The 27757-nt window shown below is 50.0% G+C and overlaps 1 protein-coding gene across 1 annotated transcript in view; it reads left to right on the top strand.

Annotated features, from left to right (window-relative positions):
- The window catches only part of Cfap77 (cilia and flagella associated protein 77), a 122852-nt gene extending 95757 nt beyond the window's left edge, over positions 1-27095 (top strand). The window contains exon 6 of the mRNA NM_001127563.1: positions 26149-27095. Within this exon, the coding sequence (NP_001121035.1) occupies positions 26149-26271 (123 nt within the window). The 3' untranslated portion in view covers positions 26272-27095. The remainder of the gene's footprint in view (positions 1-26148) is intronic.
- The last annotated feature ends 662 nt before the right edge of the window (positions 27096-27757 follow it).

The raw sequence follows: 27757 nt of genomic DNA, 5'->3' as shown, positions 1-27757 counted from the left end.
TCTATTTTTTTTTTTTTTTTCCGGAGCTGGGGACTGAACCCAGGGCCTTGTGCTTCCTAGGCAAGCGCTCTACCACTGAGCTAAATCCCCAACCCCCAAGAGATTCTATTTTTTTAGACAGGTGTGTAGTGTGTGTTTGGAGAGGGGCAGTAGTGTGCACATGTGTGTACATATGTGAGCACAGATGTCCACTATGAAAACAACTTTGGGCGTCACTCCTGGCTTTTACCTGAATCTAGGTGGACTCTCTGTTCTTGTTTTCTAGTGATGGGTCCTAATGTATCTTGTATGGGGAAGATGCCCTCAGATGGGAAGCAAGCTTGTGCCCTCACTGCTAATGCACCTGAAGGAGAGGCAGGGAATGACCTTAGCTTCTGCCCCGTAAGCAGGGCATCTGAATAAGAAGGAGTTGACACAGGGGCCAGGCTCACTCTGACTTTAAAGCAGACCTTGTTTTTTCACCACGTGGCCCTGTAACACCCAGGGAGTCATGCTCAGAAATTTGTAGCAAGACAAGGACAATGTGGGGTGGGGCAGGGTAGCAGACTAAGGGAAATAGGAGGACTAAAAGTGCTGGGTCTAGGACAAGAAAGGCTGCATAGACCGTGTGCAGCCAACCCAGGCAGAAAGAGCCTTTCTTGAAGGTCATGAGGGACACCCCTGGCCTTATCAAGACAGCTGCACCAGCAATATTCCCAGGCAGCCGGTTAGACAGTGACGACGGGACCGCTGCCTTCCTGAGCCTAATGCACTTGAACAAGCCGCTGAGCTGCCTCGGGAAAGCAGCTCTGCCACACTGGATGTGGCCTCTTGTGTCTTGCCCAAGTGGCCTCTATCGACAGATGTCAGTGACCATGTGCCCTGCTGCCCATCAGCCCAGGCCTCTGCTGGGCTCACAGCAAATGTCACGGAAAGTACATGACCGAACACTGATCAGGAGGTGGCAGGAGTCACCGCCACACTGCCACCTCTTAGCACCTGTCAGCGCGGAGTCTCAACAGCAAAACCTCCCTCTGGTTTCTCCATCTCTCTGTGTCCCACAGATCTCTCTACTTGCCTTCAGTTGGTCGATGCCTCTCCTGAGGCCCCTCCCCTGTCTCATTTCCTCCTTGGCTCTCTTTTCTATTATGCCAGTGACCAAGTTCATGCAGGCATCTGGGTGACATTGCCAGAGGGGCACCAGGACCCCCAGCTCCCATGGGCACAAGATACCTTCCAGGTGGCCTCTATTTTTACAGTAGCTGGCCCTGATAGAAGCTTGGGGGGTAGAAATGAGTCAGTGCTTCTGTTTGGAAGAGAGGGGGTTGTCTCAGGGTCTGCCACCCATTAGGACTTCTGAGGTACTGTTAGAAGCAGTTACCCAACCATGACAACTCTTTCTGGTGGCAGGCATCAAGTGTGGCTAATGTGGTGTAGAGAATGTCATTTTATGCTCAGGACAAACATCCCAACCCTGGGTCCAGTGCTTCTTCAGGCTCCCTGGAGTGGCTAGCCTGGAACATTGCATAGTGCCTTTCTTGCCCATGCTGGTAACACACTAACCACTTGAGACAGAGGGGCAAGGCCAAGCTCCAAGTTTTTCTTGTGTGTCTTCCAAGGACACCCCTGGGATCACCTACTACACAGGCCCTGGAACGCAACATGTGTGCCAGGTTCTTTTAGCAGGACATGAGAGAACCTCAGACCTCTGGGAGCTGCTGTTATCGTAACTGAGTCTGCAGCACATACTCAGTGTTGGGCAAGCACAACTTGTATGTGTCAGTGCACCAATGTGGATGCTGAGGATAGAGCTGCCTTAATCTTGGGGTTCCTGAGACTCCTTCCTGTCTCTGAAGCACCTCTATCAGGTCCTTCCTCATCGCCAAGGGGTACCTCAGGCCTAGAAGCTTCCCTTTGAAGGGCTTAGCAACTTTGCCATCAGGTGATTAACTAGATAAACTAGATAGTCTTTTATCTTCCTCAGTAATGCGTAATGTAAGTCCACAAGAACCAGGCTTCAAGGCTCTAGCCATGTCCTCAGGGCTAAACGGGGTGCCTGGCACAGAGGAGGCGGTGAGTCACCCCTGGAATAAATGAATGAATGAATGAATGAATGACCAGCATCCAATGACCAAAGATTTTCAAAGCCTCTGACAGACACAATGAAACCCTCACACAGATGCCCCAGCGCTGCCATATCCCTGCTGCCAAGCAGGGGCTGTGCTCAGAAGGCATGCCAGGGCCAGGTCAGGCTGCTGTTGTTGCACGGTACATGAAGCCCCAGGGGGGTCTTTGTCTGGGTCGCATGTCACTGCTGATCTGACGCCTCCATCCTGGCCCCATTATGATGGGGGAAAAATGCACTTCCAAAAAAGTTGAACCTGTCACAGTGATGGATAACCTAAACAGACCCTCCCTGCTCAAGAACAGATGTGGAGGCTGAACTCTGTCAGAAATAATTAAACACCTTTCACGTGGAAAAGCAGCGTGCAGGGTGGGGCGTCCACCCTGGCTGGGTCACTGTGTCACACAGGCTGTTTTCTGCTCCTATCGCCAGCCACAAAGGGATCTGGGGAGAGCCCCAGGCCAAGGAAAGCAGTGGCACATCCTTGTAGTGGGTCCCACAGACAGGACTTCCGGTGGCCCTGGCTTCTTTCTAGTCTCTGTATCCTGCAGTTGGCAGGAAATAGCAGTACCAGGGTTGGGGGTTACCCATTAGCTGGTTTGGAGCCTTGCATCCAGGATACTCATAATGTGAGGACCCAGTTGAGAGGCTGGGAATTTGGAGTTTCAGTCTCTACATCTAAAAATGAGAGAGTAGGCTCAGGCCTGTGAGGCCTATTCTGGACTGACTCCACGGTTTCCTCTTACCTGGCCAAGGAGCCATGTGGGAGGTGGAGCAAGAACTCTTAGAAATAAAATACCCCATACTATTAGGAGAATAACTCAGACTCTTTGTGTTTTCCAATGAGGGACATGAAGTCATCATCTTCCACCCCTAAGGAAAGAGCCACCAGGAGCCCTTTCTGCTCCCAGGGGCTTGAAGACTCTTGTTCTGTCTGCAGTGTGTACTGGGGCCCTCAGAGGAGGATAGAGGCCAATGGCAGGGAGGTGGGAATGGCCTAGTAGATATCTGTGTGTGCAAGAGAGCCTCCAGCATCAGGTAATCAAATCAGGTAATCTGGTGGTACTTTGCCCTGACCAATGGCTTTGCCTGTCTAAGACACACATCCTTTCCTGTAAGATGTGCTAATGAAGCTCTCTGTCAGGACACAATTGTGCAGAATTAAGCAGAGCTCCTGGTTCACAGTAAGCTGAGGATGGAGGTGATTGTTCATCCATCCATCATCCATCTATTCATCATCCATCCATCCATCTATCTATCATCCATCTATCCATCCATCCATCATCCATCCTCCATCCACCCATCCATCCATCCATATCCATTATCCATCATCCAACTATCATCCATCATCCATCCATCTATCCATCATCCATCCTCCATCCATCCATCTATCCATCATCCATCCTCCATCCATCCATCCATCCATCCATATCCTTATCCATCATCCAGCTATCATCCATCATCCATCCATCCATCATCCATCCATCCATCCATCTATCCATCCATCCATCCATCCATCCATCCATCCATCTATCCATCATCCATCCATCCATTCTCCATCCATCCATCCTCCATCATCCATCCATATCCATCATCCATTCTCCATCCATCCATCCACCTATCATTTACTCATGTATCTGTTCACTCATCCATTCACAAATTTCCTCCTTGAACACCTCTGTGGCAGGTTCTCTAATCTGAGGACATGGTGATAAACAAGCCAGAATGACTTTGGCCACCCTGCTGCCATGGAGTTACCAGCCATTGAATTAGCGGGACATGGACAGAGAAGCCACAGACTGACAATGGGACAATATGTAGGCAGCAGGGGAAGTTTAGAGAAGTATTGTCCTCAGTGGCAGAGCAACTCCACACTTGGAAGGTGGTAACAATTCCTATAATGACAATTGTATCATCGAGGCATCTACACACATATGCACACTTCACACATACCAATACCACACACATCACACACACTCTATACGTATCACACACACACCTATACCATATATTATGCACACTTACGCCACACGCATCACACCACATACCGATACCATACACACCACACACACACTTATACCACACACATTACACACTTCTACCACACCCATCACACACATTTGTATCACATGCTTTGCACACACACACACATATACCACACACATTTATACCATACACATCACACCACACAGATCACATACACATTTATACCACATACATCACACACACTTATATCAAATGCTTTACACACACACACACACACACATACTGGACACACTTATACCATGCACATCACACCACACATGTTACATACACACTTATACCATACACATCGCACACACTTATACCACATACATTACACGCACTTATACCACATACATTACACACACTTATACCACACACATCTCACACACTTATACCATACATATCACACACACTTATACATATCACACGCACACAAATCCTTGCTCATCCCTGCACACCCCACCCTCCCTGCTTGCCCTTTTCTGTCTATGGTGCCGATCCCCAACATTACATAGTCTTTCAGTCACTAAAGGATGAACAAATTGACTATATTTTCATTTGGCTTTTGGTTTCAGCCCCACTGCTTTAGAATAATGGTCCAAGCCATTAAGCTAACAGTTTGATTTACAAGCTCCTGTGCTCGGACGCTGGGATCAGCCTCCTCTTTCTGGGGAAGACTAACCCTGCCTTGGGTCTCCTGGGCCTCTGGCTCCTTAACTAAAGCTGGAGATCGAGGGAAGAAATGCATCTGCAGTCAGCCAAGCAGGGCCACCCAGAGAAGCAACCGATTAGGAGAAGCAGCTGCATGTAAGAAAAGGATTTTCTTTGCCACCTTTAAGCTCTCGTACAAATCATAGCTGGCTGCAAAGTTAACTCTCTGTTAAACCCCAGAGGTCTCCCACCCAGTCTGCCCTGCGGCCTCCATCTCTTCAAAGAACTTAACACAAAGAAGGAGGACCACTCCCTGACAGCGCATGTCCAACCCCAGCATCCTAGTTCCTAGATCCAAGCAGGAAGGACAGAGGCAGATCTGCTGCCCCTCCCTGAGCTTAGGCTGTTACTGTCGAGTTAGAGTAAGAGACATCTGATGTCACCTAGAAGGGCACTGAGTGCAGGAAGGGGATGATGTGTCACAGGGAGAATCAGGAGGATGGAGAGAGTGACTTAGACGTCTGGTCCTGCTGCTGGGCCTCCCTACCAACGCTGCCCCGTTATAAACAGATCCATGTAGAGATGCTGCCTGGGGTAGGGCCACCCTTTACATAACCTACACCTTCTAGGGTTCCCTGCCCGGAGGGTGAATTGACGTTCAAGTGCCTGGAAGTCACAAACAGCCAGAGCAGAGGACACACAGACAGGAAAGGAAGGACAGAGCTGGGTTGGGGCAGAGGAAGGGGTGCTGGACATGTACCTGGAACAGCAGAGATGTTTGGGGTGTCTGCTATCATGGGGCTGGAGAAAATGACATCCAGACCCAGCTGAGGCTGGCACCCTACAGGCTTTGTCTTGCCACGTGAGGACCCAACCCTCTGGATCCTGCCAGCTCCTGGAGATTTTCAACTTAATCCAGAAGGTTCTCCTCCCCTACTGACTTTGAAAATATGTTGAAAACCAGAAGCTAGGCCTGGTGGTGCACACCTTTAGACCCAGCACTCAGAAGGCAGAAATGGGTGAATCTCTGAGTCCAAGGCCAGCCTGGTCTACATAGTAAGTTCCAGGACGGCCAGAGCTACATAGTGAGACCCTGCCTCAGGAAAGAGAAGAGAAAAGAAGAGGGGGTGGGGACGGAAGGGGAAGGGTCTCTCCTCTTTTCTTTTTCTTGAGACAGGGACTCATGCATCCCAGGCTGGCCTCAAGCCCACTATGTAGCCAAGGTTGGCCTTAAATGCTTATATCTAATTAGGGGTATTCTGTGTGAGTATAGGTGTCTGTGGGGACTGAAGACATCGGATCCCCTGGAGCAGGCGTGAGCCAGATAAGGGTACTGAGAACTGGATTCAGGCTTTCTCCAGGAGCAGCAGTGCTCTTAACTGCTGAGCTGTCTCCCTAGCCCCTGGGCTTGAATGCCTCATCCTCCTGCCTCCTTCTCCTGAGTCCTGGGATTATAGGTTTGCCTCACTATAGCTTTATGTAGTGCTGGGTCTTGAACCCATGCCATCATCTGTGCCAGGCGAGCTAAGCATCCACTCCAGCCCAGGGATGACTCTCTAACCTCCAAAGGCAGTGAGAATCTCAGGCTCACTTTGGGGAATGAGGGAGATCTTAAGTTTCTCAGCACCTTCTCTTAGCTCATCTACAAGGGACTAAACGTTCCCTAAGCTAAGTTGGACCCTATGACTCAGGGAAGAGCCTGTCCTTTCTGAAATGCCTTCCTTCATGTCCTGCTTGTCACCTCCTGTCAGCCAGCACCAAAGCGACTGGTAAAATGGTCGCTGATGTTGCCTGACGCCCATGTGGGTTCTAGCAGGTAAAGGGCATTCCATGACTGAGTAGGATAAATCCGGGGCTTGTGGGTAAGCAGGTGAAGTGTACGAGGCTGTTACTGGAGCAAGTGTACCTTCACGGGCTTCCTATGGAGAAGATGTGCCCACAAGGGCATCAGAGAACACCCTGGAGAAAAGGGTAGTGGACACGGTGGCCTTCTCCCTTCCTCTACTCAAAGGCATCCTGGGAAATGGTGTTTTAGAGCAATGCAAACAATTAACCAAAGACTTGTGGGTGGAAGCAAGCGGGGGAGGGAGTGGGGATGTAGCAGAGAAGATGGGTGCAGGGACTATGACAGCCATGTTCTTGGCCCACCCATGCCTCGTACCAGACTGGGTGCCTCCGTGAATTGTCCCATTTCGTGGCACTCCCTCAGTGACCCAGTGGCACTCCCTCAGTGACCCAGTGGCACTAGAGAGTCCCCTGCCTTGGTGATGCCCGGTTAATAGGCAGGAAGGTGCCCAGTAGAGATGTGGACTTTGACTGGCAGCCTCCAGGGTCAGGCTCTGGAAGAGCTGATGAGGGCTGAAGGCCTGAAGCTGAGGTCAGGGGTCAGCGGTGCTAACTGCAGGGCCTGGGGAGGGGAAAGGAGGAGAGAGAAAGTCACACAGTAGCAAGGCTTTGATGGGTATCCAGAGGGCCGTGGCCAGCTTTGGCTGATTTAAACCCTTGCTGTAAAACTTCCCACTGCCCTGGAAGCCATTAGACTTTGAGAAAACCTCTGACATCTTTTAAATTGCAGTTTGGCCCCTAGGCCAAAGAGGAAAGAGATCGTCGATGCGAGACTTTGTTGCAAGTAGGAAACAGACGCGATTGTCATAAGTGGCTCAAACTTGCAGGCTGAGAAGCCGCAGGCCGGCTCTGTGGTTTGCTTGCCTCGTGGCCGCTCCCTCAGTGTAGTGTGAGCACGGCGATTAGGAGCAAAGGTTGTATACAAAGCACTTGGCCAGGGCCTGGCCAGAGGAGAGTCAAGTAGCACCACAATGTCTGGTCTGTTAGGTGTTAGAATCTTCTCCCATGAGTCATGTACTCTCTAGCATAGACCTGGCGCTTAAATAAAGATTCTAGGACCTGATCCAGCAGATGTGGGGCAACCTCCACACTTGTACTTTTGGCAAGCAGTTACCGGAGCACCCTGGGTCCAGGTTAGCACCTCTGCTTGGTAGTATGGGCTATGTACTTACTAGGGCAGGTGGGTGAGTATGATATGCAGCAAGCTGGGTCCTCCCATGGGAACCAGACCTGCTGGCGACAGGCCCTAAGGACCTGTCTGTCCTGGGCTACTATCACAGAACACCCCAGGTTGGAGCAGCCTGCTTGGGGCTGCTATCACACAGTACCCCAGGCTAGATCCACCTGCTCAGGGCTGCTATCCCAGAACAGTCCAGGCTGGACAGCCTCAGCAGCAGATGTGGCTGTCTGGTGTTGGAGGCTAGAAATTCAGTCTGCAGTACAGGCAGGTTCTGATGAGCATGCCTTCTAGCTGTGCCCAAATATGAGGAATGTGGTAGGGAAGGGGTGGTGAGAGATGGGAGTGGTCCTTAGATGGCCACCTGTGTTATCACTGATGCCCCTGATCACAGTATCACCTGACCCTAATGGCCTCCTGAGATCCTGCCTCCAATACCACCTCACTGGTGCTTTCACTGCGACTTGAAGGGACCCTTCAGTCCTTGGCAAGTTCTTTCTCAAGTTCAATGCAAATCTGTCTCCTCCTGCCTCCCACCTCCTGGTTATATTTCTGGCTTCTGAAGCCCCCTGAATCCCTGGCTCCCCCTTGAACATGACAGCTTTGCAAATTTCCCAAGGCAGTTACTTTTCCACAGCTGCCAAGTTCTTCACTGCTCTTGGGGGCAGAGCTCTGAGTGTGGAAGGTAGAGCCCTACTTTGAAACAATAGGGACCCACCCAGACTGTGACCTCTGGCCCTCAGCAGTGTCTTCTCTACCTTTTGTCCCTGTCATGATTTGTCAGTCTGAATGTTCTTCTGCACATTTTTGAACAAAGCCATGGCTGAAGATGCCTGACAGATGCCCCCCGACTCATTCCCTGTGGGAAAAGCTTCCGCTAGGGAGCGCTCAGGAAAGACGCTGCTGGGTTTGTGAACCACTTTGTGGTAACAGTAGCAGCAGCCACTCTGCCTTGAATGCCAGGGCCAGGTGCTAGAATCCAAGTCATGAACCTGACAATGACCCCATAGGATGAATGGACCATGTGACTCTAACTTTGTGAGAAACTAAGGTTCCTGGTCACACAGCTGACGTGATGGGGCCAGGACTAGAAGTCAGCGCCATCTGCCTCGGTGCCTCTACTCCTACACACGATACGCCAGTGCTGTTTCTCCTGTTGTAGAAAAGCGTGGTTGATGCTAAGCTGTGTGCTCCTTTGTGCCTCACATAGCAGACCCCAAACAAGAGTTGGAACATGTTCAGTCAGGGGGCCCAGGACATCTGAATTTCACTTCAGGCTGGATCTGCTTTACACAACCCTGGAATATATTATATCCCCTCACATGCAATCCATTGCTGACCATCAAATCATCTGGAAGGAGAGAGGGTAGAGATATTGGAGAAAATGAAATACTTTCTCACACTTAGAATTTAAATTGAGCAAAGCAGATGAATTTCTAAGGGCTCTGTTGTCTCACTTCAGGTTCCTAATCCATCCACCCATCCATCCACTCATCCATCTATCCATGTATCAATACATCCATGTATCCACCTATGTATCCGTTCGTCCATCCATCCATCCATCCATCCATCCATCCACCCATTCACACAGCATCCATCCATCCATCCATCCATCCATCCATCTGTCTGTCCATCCACCCATGCATCCATCCATCCATGTATCCATCTATATATCCATTCGTCCATCCATCCACCTACCCACCCGTCCATCCATCCATCTGTCTGTCTGTCCATCCATCCATCCATGCATCCATCCATCCATGTATCCATCTATATATCCATTCGTCCATCCATCCACCTACCCACCCATCCATCCATCCATCCGTCTGTCTGTCCATCCATCCATGCATCCATCCACCATCCATCCATGTATCCATCTATATATCCACTCGTCCATCCATCCACATACCCACCCATCCATCCATCCATCCATCCATCTGTCTGTCCATCCATCCATCCATACATACATACATACATACATACGTCTGTCCATCCATGCATGTGTCCATGCATGCATGAACCCAGGCAGCCACTCACCCATCCATTCATACATCCACTCATCTTTCCATCCATCTATCCATCCACCCATTCATCCATCCATCCATTCATCCATGCATGCATGGACCCTGGTGTCTATTCACCCATCCAATTCATACATCCACTCATCTTTCCATATATCCATCTTTCCATCTATATATCCATTCCACGTATTCCATGTATCTGTGCATCCATCATCCATCCTTTTGTTCCTATAGCAAATACTCATCAAACGTCTACTGAATACACTTAGTGGTAGACATTTCCCCTAGAACACCGTCCAGAACACGGTGTTGACATTCTTCCTATCTAGATGACTTGACATAGTTAGCATTATTGACCATGGGAAAGTTCTATTCTTAAAACACAGTAGAAGAATGTGTTCCCAATCATTATTCGACGAAGAGACAGAGCAGCATTAAGCCCCACACCCACAGGCTGAGATGCCAATCATCTGAGAGAGACCCTGGCTGCCCTAGCAGTATTGCCTATATGAATACTCAATTAGGTGCAGGGAGGCACCATATGAGCGGGACAGCAAAGGACTTAATTTACAATCGAGCACAAAATCAAAGACTCTGTCAACCGAGGAACTGTGCACTCAGATAACCACCTGAGAAAGAACTACCCAGGAAATTTCCAGAGAAAGTAATTAAGGAATCCCCATTGACCAAATTCAGCTGCAAAATTTGGAGCTCTGGAGTTTGAAGCTCATCAGGGATCCAGTGTCTCCTCCCATTTGATCCTTCATCAAAATGAGCTGTAGTATCTGGGAAGGGATCTGCTGGAAGCCTCCCTGGCTCTCCCTAGCACACCTCTCCAGCACCGCCCGTGCCTGCATGTGTTGTCTTGTCAAAGAAGCTGTAATCAACAAATGAGACCACCACTTTTTAAGACGGAGAGATTAATGCACCTCTGCTCTTCAAGATCTGCCGAGAGCCAGTTTGTATTTATCAAGTACCTGTGGCGTGAGTATTCTGAGAGTCAACACACTGCACCCATCCGCCCTGGCTTCAGGGTGACTCCACTCCCGATTCCTATCCTGACTGATGCTCTGTGTGCCTGGATGTGCCTTCATTGGTCAGAGAAGCCAACAGGTACTTAAGCCGTATTTTCTGTGAGTGACTGTTTACGAGGACCATGTAGGACAGTTGGCCACATGTCCTTAGCATGCCATGATCTCTCCCAAGGGGATGCTGCTGAGATAACCCAGTTCCCTGGGGCTATCCTATTTACAGAGGGTCCTCAGAAAGGTCGCTTTCAGAATATCTCCTCTCCTAACTTTTCTAGATAATCGAGCATGACCGTCTACCTTCCAATATTCTGAAAGGGTGGGCAAGCTACAGCTGAGCTTGGGGTACCCACTGAGTTATCCCACTGCTTGCTAGTTGTCTAAACCCCCTGTGACTGGAGGCCTGGGGACACATCTGCCACAAGAATAGAGCCAAAGGACACCCATCATGCAGCCTCTGAAAAGGGGGATCCCCCCTTCTCAGCAGCTCAGCTTTTCACTGAGTTTGTTGACAGGCCCATTGAAAGGAGACCTCCCTGCCGCTGTGAAGTTCTGTCTCCCATTCACTCTCAGACAGTTTCTGAAAGAGGAAAAGTCTGCGCGAGCATACACACACACACACACACACACACACACACACGCACACACACGCACACACACACACACACCCCATGTTGGCTCCTGGGCCTGGCCCAGCCCGCAGAGGGAGCAGGGGTACAGCCAGGGTGAGCCAACTGCTGGGCCTCCTCACCTGGTCCCACAGTGCACCGCCTCCAATTAAATCAAAACGGTTTGTTTTTAATGGTCTTTTACGCTGACAAGTGGGCGATCATTTTGGGCCCACGAGCTGTCAGGGAGCTGAGGCAAATCCTCCGTTGATAATGCCCAATGCTTCCAATTAGGAGCTGCGGCCGATCCTGGCGCGCTAACGATTCCCCAGTCGCCCCCCAGGCCCCTTTGGCGCTGGCTGTTTCTTCTGCCTCCTCCACCGCAAATTACTGACACAAAACGGAAGGCCCCTCGTCTCCTCCGCCACGCCAGGCCCAGGCCCTGTTGGGTTTAATGAGCCGATGGAAGTTTCGTGGCTCCGGCGCTAAATTCTTTTCTTGTTTGACAGCTGCTCGGCTAAGGCGAGTGTTGACCTTATAAAAGATTTAGTGTCTCTCATTATTTTCTGTCAAGTTTCACAGTGATGGGTGGGTGGTTATCATATGCATCCCGGGTGTGTGTGTGCAAGCATGTGTGCGTGTGTGTGTGCGTATGCATGGGTTACACGGGGGGCTTGAGGTGGAGACAGAAATGGGGACAGAAAAGGGCTCTCTCTGTGCCCCCCACACACACACACACGCCCCAACGTGTCATCTTCCAATATGACATTCTTCCTGGGCTGAGGTGTTTCAAAGAGCAGGAAAGATGCAAGTCCAAGATGGTGTGTGGTTCTGGGGTCCAGGTGGCGGGAAACCGTGGTGGAGCCTCAGGAGGAAGCTGTGTTGGACAGACACTGGGTGAAAGGAGCACACTGAGGCTCTGGATGGATGGCGGCTGCACAGGAGACCTTCCCAGGGAACTCAGTGCTCACACGGCTATGGCCACAGCTTTTCCATCCCTGCTCCAAAGCCTGTTCAAGAGTGGAGCAGTTTTAAAGGCAGGTCCAGTTTTTAAAATGGCTCATTTAAAGCACATAATGGTGGTGTGCACTTTTAGTACCAGCACTAGGGAAACAGAGGGAGGTGAATCTCTGAGTTCAAGGCCAGCCTGGTCTACAGAGTGAGACAGCCAAGGCTACCCCTTCTCTAAAACAAACAAAACCAAAATGAAACAGACTCTCTTAAGATAATTATGGAAGCCTGCATTGCTCCCGATCTTATTCCGGACCCATACCACACTAAGACTGTTCTGTAACCATGAGGCTGGGGGGCTCCACGTCCATGCCTTTGCAGGCCCTGCTGCCCTCCCTGCCTCCTCTTGAACCATTCCATTCCACACTGCCAAGGAGAGATGACGCCCACCACCACACTGACAGTCCCAGGGCCAGGAGACCTGAAGTTACCTAACGAGGGAAGTCTATCTTTGTTGCCTTGGAAAATGGTTTTGAGGGGGTCATTAAAATAAACCTCTTAAGTAGTTGTTTTCCTATTTTCTTTCTTTTAATGTCCTCTCAAGATGATTCTTTGTGCAAAAAGAAATAAAATATAACTCACTAAAGCAAACAAACACATAAATTGGCTTTCAAGTGTTCTTACTTCTTGGCCTTTTGACCAAGATAACGAATAAGTGTGTTTGTGCTCTAAATACTATGTCAGGATAATGAAATAAAATGGGAGTGGTGGTGCATACCCTGATATCAGAAGTTCAAGGTTATCCTTGGCTATGTGATGAGAGTTGGGCCAGAAGATCATGCCTTATCTGAGACGTGCACCCGTGGGTATATGAGGTCCTCCAGTAACTTGATAATAAAATGATAAATGCCCCAAATTCAACATGAGCAGATACTCTCTGAAGGTGCCATCCAGACCGCCCGTCAGCACGAGATGCCCAGCATCGCTGGCCACTGGGGAAATGTGAGCCAAGGCGTCAGGGGGCAAACCTGGCACTCAGAAGCATGGCTACAATGAGAGAGACAATATAAATGTGGGCAAGACCAGGAAGAAACCAGAGTGCCCATGTGTCGCTGGTGGAAATACACAAATAAACACCCTGCCCACCTTTGTAAAAACACTCTGGTAGTTTGCTCTGAGCCTAAATGGTCCCACAGGGCACAGCAGTTCTCATCATGTACAACCAAGAGATGTGCAAACATACAGACACACAGAGACTTGTACTCAAGTATTCCTAACAACATCCATCCGTACATACATACATACATACATACATACATACATACATACATACATACATACATGGCTCAAGCATCCATCGGTTAACACACAAGTAAAGAAAATGCAGCCTGCCCATGCAAGGAAGCAAGGCTAAGTCATAAGGAACAGGGTCTGTCCATCAACCCACACAGACTCTGAGAACATCATGCCAAGGGATAGACATCATCACCAAGAACTACAGGTGTCTAAACTGAAAACTGTGCCAATGCACAGGGACAGGAAGTAGATGGTGACTGCAGAGAGATTGCAGCAATGGCCTATAGCCTATGAACACGCCCAGATAGTTGATTTCTACACTTATGCTAAGGAACAGTCAGGCTTTCCTCCTCCTGTGTGGTATGTGTGCACACACAGGGAGGGCCTGCATGCACATGCACATGAGTGCCTGCGAAGAGCAGAGGATGACTTTGGGTTTTCTTCAGGCACTGCCCACTTTTCCTTTCCTTTTCTTTCCTTTTCCTTTTGAGGAAGCATCTCTCCTTGGCTTAGAACTCAGCATTTTGGCTAGATCTACCGGTTAGCAAGCTGCAAGGATATACCTGTCTGGCTTCCCCATTGCTGGCATTATGAGAGCATGTGCCATACCTGGCTTTAAAAACAAGCACAAAACCATGGTTCTGGGAAGTGAACTGCAGCCTATGCTATCTTCCAAGCCCTTTGAATCTCGTGAAACAAATGAGGAAGCAGCTCCCTTGGCTTTGAGGAGCAGTTTCTGTGCAGACCCTCTACCATGGAGGACAGAGCAGGCTGCTCTCTGACCTCTGATGGTAGGAGTCTGTTATGCCCTCAGATCTCACTTACACAGACACAGTCTGTGGCTAGAGGGACAGCCCAGCCTGACCTGGATGTCTGTGGGAAGTCCAGCTATACACCCTACCTCATGACTGAGGCTGCTGTAGTATTATCCACCTCCCCCGGCAACAGCAAATGGCTTTATTGTGGAATTTTGTTTTCAACTGCTGCAGACCGGCTATAGCCACTCCTAGGACGTGATGGAGAGATCCCGGTAGATTCTCACTTGTTTGTGTGCCGTGTGTGCATGTGTATGTGTGCGCACACGTGTGTACTCGTGGATATGGAAGGCAGAGGTTGAGATCAGTGCCTTCCTCTGCCTGCCACCTCCCATCCTTTCCCATCTCTGCTCTCCTAAAATTATTTTATTCATTTGTTATTGTGTGTGTGTGCGTGTGTGATGACCATGTGTGGGCCATGACACTACCGCAGGGGTCAGAGGACAACTTATGGACTCAAGTTCTCTCCTTCCATCTGTACACGGGTGCCAGGGATCGAACTCACCTTCCCTGCAGAGGTATCTCTCATTGCCCTCCACCTTGTTTGAGGCAACACCTCTCTGACCCGCAGCTCATTGAGTATGCTGAACAGCCCGGCCAGTGAACACCAGGGATCTGCCTGACTCTGCCGCCTCAGTGTGGGATTCTAGGCGAGTGTTGCCCAACTTTTATGTGGGCTGTGGGGATGGACTTCAAGTCTCATGCTTGCAGGCACCGACTGAACTGTCTCTGTAGCCCCAGGGTCTCATCTTCAGAGGCGCAAATGCCCCTGATTTCTCCTGGCCTAGTGAGTGGGTAGACACAGACCTGGTTTTCTAGTAGCAGAACCTCTCCAGGTTTGCAGAGAGTCATTGTCTCTCTGCACTTCAGTCCCCCGTCTTGTCAAGTGAGGGTGGTCCCTCCCCCAACCCCTTTCCAGTCATGAGTCAGGACTGGTGCTGAACAGAACCCTTGCAGGGAGGCAGGAAGTTTGCCCGCACAGTTGTTCTTTGAAGCCCCAGTGTGTGTCAGCAGGGAGGGTCGGATTCTGTGTCCTTGCTCTGCTATTTTTGGAGCCAGTAGCAGAATAACAATTTAGGGGACCAGATGTCTCAGGAGAGATTGTTCTCCTCATTAATTACTTAACCCACAACCTGCTACATCAGAGGGGAGGCTCCAGCCTGTTCGCCAAAGAGGTCTTGCCCTGACTAGTGTTCTACTGGGGCCTCTGACCTCCAGCTGCCCCGAACTTGACAGAAATTACTGGCCTGGGACTGATCCATAATTTTCAAGTGCCTCTCATTAGAGCAGACAGCCCCTCAATCTTTACAGCAGGATCGCTGTCCCAGTCACCTGCACGGTTGTCATTTAAGAAACTCAACTAAACCTCAGTGGCTGTCACCCCCCTCCCCCGAGCTCTTTGGTAGATTTTCTTTCTTTTTTTTTTCCCCTACTCTGGCTATTTTTCCTTCAAGCCTCTCTTCACCTTGTTAGGCCTCAGACCTGTCTCTGGAAAGCTGGGGCCCAGTTGGAGACCATGTGTAACCAAGTGTCAGAGGGCCCAACGATGGGTATGTGTCAGAGACTGGGAGTCTAGTGAGCTCCGTGGAAAAGCTGCTTGACCTGGGTGTGTGCACGGTCTTGGGTTTGAGTTTTCCTGGCCATTGCAAGCATGGGAGGGGCTGTGTGCTCCACGCACCAGTCCATTCCAACGCTGGCAGTTACCCAAGCAGACTGTAGGACTCCATTTTGAAGCTTGTGGCCAATTCCTGCTGCCCTTGTCCCTGGAAGAACCCCACTATGGCAGCTTAAACTCTCCATCTGTAGCAGAGGCTCAAGCTGAAGAAATGTGGAAACCACAAAAGAGAAAGGGGAGAAAACCAAACGAGCCTTTGACCTTGAGCAGGTGCACCCAGGCCGCCCAGTCAGCCACAGGCCATCTGCACTTGACCGGTGCCCCATGCCCTCACCTCTCTTCTGTTTTCATATCAAAGTGGGCTGGAGAGATGGCTCAGCCTTCAAGAGCACTGGCTGCTCTTCCAGAGGACCTGGGTTCAATGCCCAGCACCCACATGGTGGTTTACAACTCCAGTTCCAGAGATCTGACACCTTTTTCTGGTGTCTCCCAGCTCTGCATGCACCCATGACATACATTCAAACAAAAAACAAAACAAATCCCAAAAAACCTGTATGTATAAAATCAAAATACATAAATTTAAACGACATCGGCCCTATGTTCTAGTCGGTAGCCATTTTCTGTGATTATTTCCATACAGCCTCGTGGCTTTGAAGTGTCTGCCTGTTGATTCAGATAAATCCAGAGAGTGTGGTCACCTCCCCAGTGGCTGCTAGCCGTGTGGATGGAAGCCGGGCTTTGTTTGACTTCGGTTCCCTGCGATTTAAGGGTTGCTGTGGCGGTGGGGTCTCCGCACTGTCCACTGCCTCAGTCCGATAGGCTCCGTTGGCTTGGTCCTGTCAAGGAGATGTGTTCTGGGTTCCAGTGTTCATTCCATGTTACCATGTCACATGTACCTCCTCTGTCACCGTTAGAGGACACTCCGAAAAGTCTCTCTAGGTTCTCTTGTGATGTAAAACCACTGGCAGGACGTTTGTGTCCGGGTGCATGCATGCTTACGGGCATGTGTGTGGGTGCGTGTGCGTGTGTGTGTGTGTGTGTGTGTGTGTGTGTGTGTGTGTGTGCGCGCTGTAAAAAAAAAATTATGTTTTCCTTCCCAGCTCCTACTCCTGGAATGACAACTCTGAAACTATTTATTAATAAAGGCCTAGGCCACAAACCTTGGCCCATCCCTGACTAGCTCGTAACTTATTTAACCCATTCAAACTATTCTGTGTCTTCCACAAGGTTACTTACCTCCCCTTCAGTCCTGGCCTGCTTCTTCCTTCGCTTCTTCCTCAGGGTCTCCTCCTCTAGCTCTCCCTGCATCTCCTTTTATTCTCCCCCCTTTCCCAGAATCCTTTCACTTCCTGTCAGTGTCCCACCTCCTATTTCTTGCCTCATCTCATTGGCCATCAGCTTTTTTTTTATTGACAGGTGGTGCTTATAAGAGACTTTCATGTGTGTGTGTGTGTGTGTGTGTGTGTGTGTGTGTTGTAAGCTGGGTGTGGGGAGGGGCACGCTCCCCTGTGTCTACCAGAGATCGACTTCTTCTGTTGCTTCTGTCTCCCCTTGGAACCAGAGCTCACCATTTCAGCTAGTCTGACTAGCCAATGGGTACCCGGGATCTGCTGTCCCCACGTCCCCCGTGCTGGGATCATACGCACTTACCATTGCCCCCGGCTTTTGTGTGGTTGCTGGGAATCTGGTCTTCGTGCCTGGGCAGCAGCTCTTTACTGACTGAGCCGTCTGGCCAGCCTCTGGTTCTGTTAGATGAGGTTTCACTAGGTAGCACAGGCTGCTCTCAAACAAGCCTCTACTTCCCAATTCCTGCGATTACAGGTACTTCTCACTGCGACCAACCAGCAAGCATGCCTGCGTTCAACCTCAGACATAGTTACTGCTGATCTTATGGACCCGGAGTGGTGTCCCCGCTCCCCTCCCCATCACTCTGAGATCCCATGAGCCTGTGTCTGTGGGCCATGGAGGCCTCCATGCTGGCATCCACGCACTCGTGTCTTCCACCCGTGAGCCTATCATCACGGGGCATACATTCCTTTCCCTGCCTTCCCATGTCACCTTTGTGTGGCTCTGCATCCAAGTCTCTTCCACAAGCCTCTCCTCAGTCTGCGTGTCTGTAATACAGAATACACTTGGCCCAAGGGAAGGATGTTTTAAATGAGGAGTGATGGTGTACTTGGCCTTGGAAAGTATAGTCAGGAAGATCAGACATTCATCGTCATCCTCAGCCATAACATGAGTTCAAGTCTAGCCAGGTCTAGAGACTGCGGGTAGGAACAGCATTCAAAGAGAATGACTGTTAGAAGGGAATGAGTGCTTGTGGGGGGAGCCCAGGGGAAGCAGGATAAGGTGGAGGGCAGGGGGCAGGGGGAGGGGCCAGGGGAGGGGGAGGGGCCGGGGGAGGGGGAGGGGCCAGGGGGAGGGGCCAGGCTGGCTCACTGGAGACTCAAGATTGCTGTCTGCTTCTGGGCTGGGAGCTCTTTACCAGTGGTGTGTTGCATTCACAAAGTCTCTGCCAGCCCCAAATTTCTGAGATTCTTTTATTTAATCCAGCTGCAGGGAACAAAGGACGCAGCCTGTGAAGGGATGGTGACCCCAGGCACACTGGGGATAAATCTATCCTGGCACTGCCAGTCAGCTCCCTGCCTGGGCTCACTGACCCAGGCCACACTTGCTTGCTTTCATTTCCTCTAATTTGCCAAGATTCCTTCCACTTCAGACCTTAGGTTAACCCCTCCTGTCTGGGACATTTCTCTTTTTCCTTCCCCTGGGCAGTTCTCATCCTTTCTAGAGATTCTGCCTATGCCCATAAAGTTAGATTCTCCTGTCCCAGATCTCATTTAACAGCTCCGGTGTAAGCTGTAATTCAGCAGTTGTGTGCTTAGCAACTGTGCCGCTGGGCAGTGTGGGCCAGGCTTGTCCTGTCTTCCTCTGTGGTGTCTCTAGGGCACCGTGGAGCGGACGCTCAGGTCCATCTTTGAAAAATGTTTAGATTCATGCAGTGTCCCGCCTTTAAGCAGGGCCACACCGTTGTCGACTAGGGGTAGGGTTACTGGTTTGCAGTGTTCCCTGGACTGCTAGGAAGCTGCTATGGTCATACTCTTATTTACCTGCATTGACCTCAGAGTGGCTCAGAGCTCCACTCAGCCAAGCTCTCTCCTGCCAAAGCCATTACAGTTTCTTAGCTCCAGGCGGAGACAGACCGCGGATGGCTTAATTTAGAAGCATCTCAGAAGGAATTTCCTTACTCCACGGCTCTCCACCAGCGGCTCCACAGGGTCTAACGGTCATGACCATGCAGGGGCTCTCAGGCTGATGCTTACCGGGCTCCTCCAGGGCCGCAAGTGGCTCCTTTGTAAGGGGAGCTATTACAGAAGACTGTGAGCTTAACCCCAACACCTACACTGAACCTCTGATCCTCCTGCCTCTGCCCCCAGTGCTAGGATTCACAGGAGTATGCCACCACGCCCAGTGTATGCACTGCTAGGGGGACCCCAGGACCTCATGTATACTAGACAAGCACACGATTTGCTGAGCTGTACCCCCAGTCACTCCTCTGTTCTAGAGGCCTACTTACTTGAGATGACTTCCAGGTAAGTCAACAGGCTGGCCACTAGGCATATCCCTAGAGTCTCACTTCTTAGACTCCAAGCTCAGGAGGTATACATTCCCTCTCCCTTCTGCTGACACTGTTTGCCCTCTAGAGCCTACCTTCCCCTCCCAATCCTCCCACCCGAGGCCACGTGAATTATATCCCTTTTAATTGGGTCCATCCTGTTTAACCACGTATCCAGTACCAGGCCTCATGTTGAACGAAGATCATGCTTCAAAGAACCTCGTGCTACATGTGCAGGCCTGCCCAAGCTCCCACTGTGAGTGAGTCCAGTACAGAGGCTGTCCTACAGTGGTGTGTGCTTGTGGCTTGCCCCACAGTTAGCCTGGTACTACTGAGAACAGGGCAGGTGAGGGATGCCCATGACCAGCCTCTGAAGAGGACTTCCCACAGCCCAAACACCCAGTCAGAAAGTAAGCCCATGAGAAATGGAGAACGGACTGATGCTAGGTAAGAAATGTGAGCTTGCTGGGCATGGTGGCTCACCCCATTAATCCCGGCACTCGGAGGCAGAGGCACGCAGATTTCTATGAGTTTGAGGCCAGCCTCGTCTACACAGTGAGTTCTAGGATGGCCAGGGCTATGTAGAGAGAGCCTGTCTAAAAAAACCAAAAACAAAACTATAACAAAACAATACCAAAGAGATATGAGTTTAACTGTCAGAGTAGACACTTGGTGCTTAATAAATGTATTCCAGATGGATGGATTGATGCATATTTCTGCTTCAGTGGGGTTGTTTGGTAAATGGGGTATGCAAAGTGAACGTGTCTTTGGGTGGTTGAGTTTGTGTGTGCATGTGGAGGCCAGAGGTTGACATCTGGGGTCCTGTCTCTGTAATCAGGGCTCACCTTAGTTTTTTATTTTATGTACCTAAGTATTTTTGCCTACATGTATATAAGTGCATCATATATGTGTTGTGCCCTTGAATACCAGCAAAGGACACGTGGGTCCCCTGGAATTGGGGTTACAGTTGCTTCTGGACTGTCATGTGGTGTTAGGAAACAAACTCAAGGTCCTCTGCCAGGGCACCAGGTGCCTGCCCTTAGGTACTGGACACCCCTCCAGCATCTGCTCACTGTAAGTCTTGAGACACATCTCATAGTGGGACGTGGGGCTCACCAAGTGGGCTAGACTGTCAGCCACAGATCCTGTCTCTTTCTCTCTAGCCCTGGGAATATAGACATGTGTGTCTGTAATGGCTTGTATGTAGGTGCTGTGGATCAAACTCACATCTTTATGCTTGCAAGGCAAACACTTTACTGACTGTGGCGTTTCAGCTCTATGGTGTGATTAAATATCCTGGCAAACCCAATTTTTTAAAAAGATTTATTTATTTTATTTATATGAGTACACTGTAGCTGTCTTCAGACACACCAGAAGAGGGCATCAGACCTCATTACAGATGGTTGCGAGCCACCATGTGGTTGCTGGGAATTGAACTCAGGACCTCTGGAAGAGCAGTCAGTGCTCTAAACCACTGAGCCATCTCTCCAACCCCAGCAAACCCAATTTTAAGGGAGAAAGGATTTTTAGCTCACAGCTCCAGGTGACAGTGTATCACTGCAGGGAAATCAAGGCAGGAACCTGAAGCAGTCACATCCAGTCAAGAGGAGAGAGAAAAGGAGTATATGCTCGTTAGTGCTCTGCTCACTCTCTCCACTTACACAGTTCAGGACCCCTTGCCTAGGGAATGGTTCTGCCCACAGTGGCCTGGGTCTTCCCACATCAATTAACCTCCCATAGACATGCCTGCCCCCGGACCTAACTGATTTAGATGATCCCTTATGAAACTTTCTCTTCCCAAGTGATTTCTTGATTATGTCAAGTCGACAATCAAAAGTAGCCAGTACATCAATTGTGCTACCTCCTCAGGCCCCACAAAAGGCCATTTCTATCAGGGCTTCTCTTACAGTATGTGAGTCAGCTGAGCAGTTCCACAGGGCTTCCGTCTCCTGCAGGAATGCCCAGGTCTGCCTTGAGGCTCCCGTAAGGAATCACCCTCAGCGTGGGGGTTAAACCACAGGAATGTGTTCTCTTACAGCTCTGGAGGACAGAAACCTAAAGCTAAGGTTTGGGCTCCTTCCAAAGGTTCTGAGGATCCATCCTGCCTCCTCTAGTCTCTGGTGGCTCCTAGCAGTTCTGGGCCAAGGTCCAGCACTTCACCCTCTTTCATGTCCTCCTCTGTATCTTCTGTCACTTAAAAAATGCCATGGATAGGGAAATGGCTCAGCTGGTAAAGATATTTGCCTCAGACCTCTAAAACTCATGGGTGAAAGCCAGGTGATGGTAAGAGAAGAGGCAGAGACAGGTGGATTCGGAAGCTAGAGTCAACTGGCCTGGCCTCTGGGGACGATGTTCCAGGCCTGTGACAGACTTTGTATCAAACAAAAGATAGGAAACACCTAAGCACCCATACCAGAGGCTGTCCTCTGATCTTCACCCTCACACATGCATGTACACACAAGAACACACACACACACACACACACACACACACACACACACACACACGTAAAAACCAACCAGCAAACAAAAATACTACTCTGGCACGGGGAGATGTCTCAGTGGCTCAGGTACTTGCTGAAGAAGCCTGAATTTGAGTCCCTGGGACACACATGAAGAAGCCACATATGGTGGCGTGTGCCTGAGACTTCTTTGCTGAGGAAGTGGAGACAGGTGGGTCCCCAAACTCCCTACCCCGCCAGCCTAAAATGGTGAGTTCTGGGCCAGTTAGAGACCCCATTAAAAAAACGAAAATGGGGAGCGATTGAGGAAGCCATCTTCTGTCCCTGCTGGCCTCAAACTCTCTCCTGCTGCTGTCACTGGAGTGCTGGGATGAGCTGTGCACAGCCACATCCACATTTTTTATGATTTCAAAATCATCTTTTATTTTCCAGTGTTATGAAGGTTTAAATTTTTATTGTGCACAAATGTGTGATGGAGATGTATGTGGAGGCCAGAAGACAACTTTGTGAAGTTGCTTCATTTCACCCTTCTGTGGGGTCCAGGGATGGACCTCAGGTCATCAGGCTTAGCAGCAACTGCCGTTGCCCAGATCACCACCCATATTTATTTACTTTAAAACAAGGCTAGGTGTTGGAGAGATGGTTCAGTGATTAACAGCACTGGCTGATTTTCCAGAGGACGCAAGGTCAATTCCCAGAGTCCATATGGCAGCTCTGTAACTCCAGTTCCAGGGGATCCAGTCCCCTCTTCTGACTGCTGAGGGCACCAGGCACCTGCTTGTGGTGCACAGACATACATGCAGGCAAAACACACGTACACATAAAATAAACAACAGTTAAAAGCTCTGGCTGCTCTTGCAGAGGACCAGGTGTCAGTTCCCAGCACCCACGTGGCAGCTCACAACTACCTACAGCTCCAGTTCCAGGGGATCTGGCACCCTCTTCTGGCCTTCCATGGGTACTACATGCACGTGATGCGAGGAAGACACTCATCCATCATACAACACAAAATAGGAATAAACATTTAGCAATAATATAATAATAATAATAATAATAATAATAATAATAATAATAATAATAATAGTAATGATAATAAAAACCAAAGTTTCCTATTTTCCCAGCTGGCCTCAGGTCTGTGCTCCGGCCTCGGCCTACCCAGTGACTGGGACTGTAGAGCGTGCCACCACACCCCACGGGAGAGTCTTCCGGGAAGAAGGAAAAGTATTTTCAGTGATTTATAACAACATGGAATGCTGTTTTGCATACTGTTAAACGTCTTGTAAAACTGCCTTTTACTACTGCAGACACTGAGGGGTGGACCGCTTATATTTTAAAAGGCAAACTCAACTGGTTAACTAGCCACTAGGGACAGAACTCCTCTGATCATGATGTGGGCAGACTGGGAGACCTAAGAATGAGCCACTGAATGACCCCTCAGTGGGGTGCCTGAGGCCCAGAGACCCACGAAACCACTTTCCTGAGAAGCTTCAACTGTCTTTTAGGAGCAAAGGGTTTCTCTGCTCTCTGACAGCCCTAGACCCATCTCTGAGGACTAGTTTCCTCCAGGATTGGGCACTGGGCCAGAGACTTCCCACTAAGTTCTTTCCTTTCCTCTCTCTCTGCTACTTTATCCTTTCCTGGGTCTTTTCTCTAACTTTTGTTACATGAAGGTGCTGAGCTGGTGCTGAGAATATGGCTCAGTAAAGTCAGAGCTGGTGGCGGTGCCCGTCTATCACCCTCGTCTTGGCCAGGGGAGGGTTCAGAGGCAGGAGACTGATGCTGTAGCTATTTTGTGAGCTCCAGGTTCAGTGGAAATCCTTGTCACAAAAAATAAGAGGCTCGAGAGATGCCTTGGCAGCTGAGAGAGCTTGCTGTTCTTTGAGAGGACCCAAGTTCAGTTCTCGGCGACACACAACCACCTGTAACTCCAGATTCAGGGGATCCGACAAACTCTTTTGGGTTCTGCAAGCACTAGGGCTAGCAGAATATGTCACATACGTGTGCACACGTACAGAGGCTGCTAACCCAGACACACACCTACAAGGCTGACACTGGCCTGGGTTCTTGATGAGGACTTCATGTCTGAGGCCCTGCCTTATCCTGAAGCCACCGGTGCTCCTGACAATACAAAACTGTCTGTCGGTCCTCGACTTCAGCCACTCCATCTCGTCTTGAACATAAGCTATAACTGAGTGGGGGTCAGCAGGCGTGCCCTCTCTTCTCTTCTCCAGCCCTTTCCTCTGGACCCCCCAAGCCTTGGGTTCAGGCTGTCGTCGAACACACCTACCTTTCCTGACTGTAAAGAAGTACTCTGGGGGTTGGGGATTTAGCTCAGTGGTAGAGCGCTTGCCTAGCAAACGCAAGGCCCTGGGTTCAGTCCCCAGCTCCGAAAAAAGAAAAGAAAAAAAAGAAGTGCCCTGGAAGTTGTTGGGCGACATTTGCTCTCCAGAAGGGTGGGTCTCCCTGGCTCACATTACGTCCCTGTCTGACGCAGAGCTGTGTTCAACAGGCATGATTGAGTAAGACAGGGAGAGAACTGACTGAAATATCAGTGGTCAGCTAGAGCCTACATCTTCCTGCCCTCATGGTATTCCAAAGAGAAACGCTTTGTGGGGGATTTTGCACGATGCACGGCGTCTCCCAGCCTCTGGAACGGGCCAGTCCAGGGACAGCAGCAGAACAGACAGGTTCTCCACTTGCCACTATTTCTGGAGAGGGGACGGAACAAGCTGAGCAACTGAGGCTTGCTTGTTCTTAGCTTTAGATCTTAAAGTTGTATTTGTATATGTATGAGTGTGGCACCTGTCTGTGTACCGTGTCTGTGCCAGGTATCCACGAAGGCCAGAAGGGTCCCCTGAGGCTGGAGTTACCGATGCTTGTGAGCTGACATGTGGGAGCTGGGAACTGAACTCGGGTCCCTGCAAGAGCAGCCGATGCTTCTACCTGATGAGCTGTCTCAGCAGCTCACCCCAACCCTCTCTAAAAATTTATACTTTTCCTGGCTGGGGACAAACCCAGGGTCTCACACAAGCCAGCGCCTCTCCCTGAGCCACCCACCAGTGTCCCAAACTGCAGAAGTTGTCACTTCTTCAGTTCGTCTCCTTCTTCCCACTTTTTATTTTGGTTTACTTTGAGACTGGCTCTCATGTAGTAGCCAGGCTGGCTTTAAACTTACTGTGGGTGACCTTGAATTTCTGATTTTTCGGCCTCTGCATCTCAAGTACTGGGATTGAAGTTCTTTTTTCATTTGGTGCCACGAATGGAATCCAGGGCATCTCACATGGTAGGGCCAGCACTGAGCCAGGCGCCCGGCACTCCCCATGCCTTCTGTTTGCCATGTTCCTGCATTGTAAGGCACCGTGTCCCTGACCTGAGAGTCATGTCCTCACAGGAGAGGAGAAATTAGATTGTCCTCTTGGGAGAAAATGTTCTCTCTCTCTCTCTCTCTCTCTCTCTCTCTCTCTCTCTCTCTCTCTGTCTCTCTCTCTCTCTCTCTCTCTCTGTGTGTGTGTGTGTGTGTGTGTATCTGTGTCTATGTGTATGTGCGTGCGCACGTGTGTGTATGAGCTCACACACTCAGGTTTGGCAGCAAACATCTTTACTCCCTGAGCCATCTTTGGGGAATTTAATAGTAGAAATTTGCCACGTGAAGGTTACCAGCTCCGACTGAGTGTCAACTGCAGTCACTGCTGGGTGATGTCTGTTAGACATAAATCTTCCTCAGCAATAAGCTGAAAAGAACCTATGGTGGTCACTGCCCCTGCTGCCTTTGCCCTGGCTCCTCCAGGCTGGAGACAGAGCTGGTACCTTCCTGCCTGCTCCACTCACAGCTGCTTCCATTACTCCTCTAGGGTTGAGGCTTGCGGAGGGAGGGGAGTCAGGACAAGCCTCAGCTGACTGCACCTCAGTCATCTGTCCTTTCCCTCTGTCCACAGGCGGTTTCCCATCTTGATACGTTCCCTACGGATGCCGCTCGCCAGAGGGCTCTCAAAGCCCACAAGGAAGAGCATGCTGTACGCCAGGGCACCCTACGAATGGGCAACTACACCCACCCCTAGCCTCCTCACAGGGGGAGCCTCCTAGATGCGCTGGGAAAAAAATCCCCAAAGAGCTCAGTTTTCTCCCCCAGACCCCAGGATGACAGTCCTACACTTTGACACAACCCTTTGCCACAGGGACCTCAGATTCAAGTCTTAGGTTGCTTATTTTCTTTATAAGAACCCCGACCCACACACACCCTTTTGTTACACAACACCAGTCCTGTCTTTCCTCTAGTTTCCCTTTGCCTAGAAACCACCATCCTCCTCAAAATTCTTTTCCCCTTCTCCTCACCCCTTCCTCTCTTCTTCCCTTTCTCTTTCTATTTTACCCCCTCCTCCTTCAGGAGACCCACTCTGCCTCTTTGCAAGTCTTACTTTACAAGATAAACCAAAAATACAAGGCAGTTCTTTAAAAAAAAAATATCCAGGCTAAGAGTCAGCTTCACTGCCTATGCCTGTGCACTTCCACAAGGCGTAGCGCCAGTAGGCGTTGGAAGCACTCATTTCTTATTCCAAACACGAGTTTTAATTGCCCTTCTGGGCACGGCTGGGGTCTCAACACAGCAGGAGTCTCTCTCTGGGACCCCTGACAGTAGGAAGAACCCGCGGTTCATTACTCAGAGGTAGGCCCCGCCCTCAGTGCTGTGGCCCTGTCAATCAGACAGACCCGCCTGGACTTCTTAAGACTATCTGGATGTGGTTCACTCTTCCAAAGGAGAATGCCTTGTGGTGGGCAGGTGGCAGCCGTGGACTATCTCTTGATTCATACCTTTCTCTGGTGTCTTTGGCTTCTCTCCACAAATTACAAAGGGATTTATTTTAAATATAAAAAGATGACTTGCCCTCTTCTCCTTGCGTCTTTATTTGAAAGCACACTGTAAAAGGAATGAACCGAGGGGAGTTATGGATGTTGCTGTGCAGAGCCTTTCGAGGTATGCCAACCTCGAAATCATGGCCACAGAACCCTTCTTCAGGCCAGTTTCCAGACTCTCAAAGCTTGCCTTAGTCACTGTACTGTTGCCATGAACAGACACCATGACTGCAGCAACACTTACAAAGGACAGCATTTCGTTGGGGCTGGTTTACACTTTCGGAGAGTCAGTCCATTACCATCATGGCAGGAAGCATGGCAGTGTGCAGGCAGACACGGTGCTGGAGAAGGAGCTGAGACGTCTACACCTGGATCCATAGGCAGCAGGAAGAGAGCCCCTGGGCCTGACTTGAGCCCTTGAGTCCCCAAAGCCCACCCCTAGTGACACACTTCCTCTAAAAAGGCCACAACTCTTAATCCTTGTCCAACAGTGCCACTCTCTAATGACCAAGCATTCAAATATCTGAGTATATGGGGGCCATTCCTATTCAAATCCCACAGAGCCCCAGGCAACTTGAGGTTCTCAGGGCTCGCCTGTGTCCTTGCCTGACTGATACCTGGGTAGGGAGTCTGACATTTCTTTCTTTCTAATCAACCCCACATATACAGAATTGTTTCCCCCAAACTTGCCTC

The sequence above is a fragment of the Rattus norvegicus genome, chromosome 3 (genome assembly GCF_036323735.1).
Source record: "Rattus norvegicus strain BN/NHsdMcwi chromosome 3, GRCr8, whole genome shotgun sequence".
Classification (NCBI taxonomy): domain Eukaryota; kingdom Metazoa; phylum Chordata; class Mammalia; order Rodentia; family Muridae; genus Rattus; species Rattus norvegicus.
Note: the sequence above shows the minus strand (reverse complement) of the source record. Positions and strands in the feature narration are given on the sequence as shown.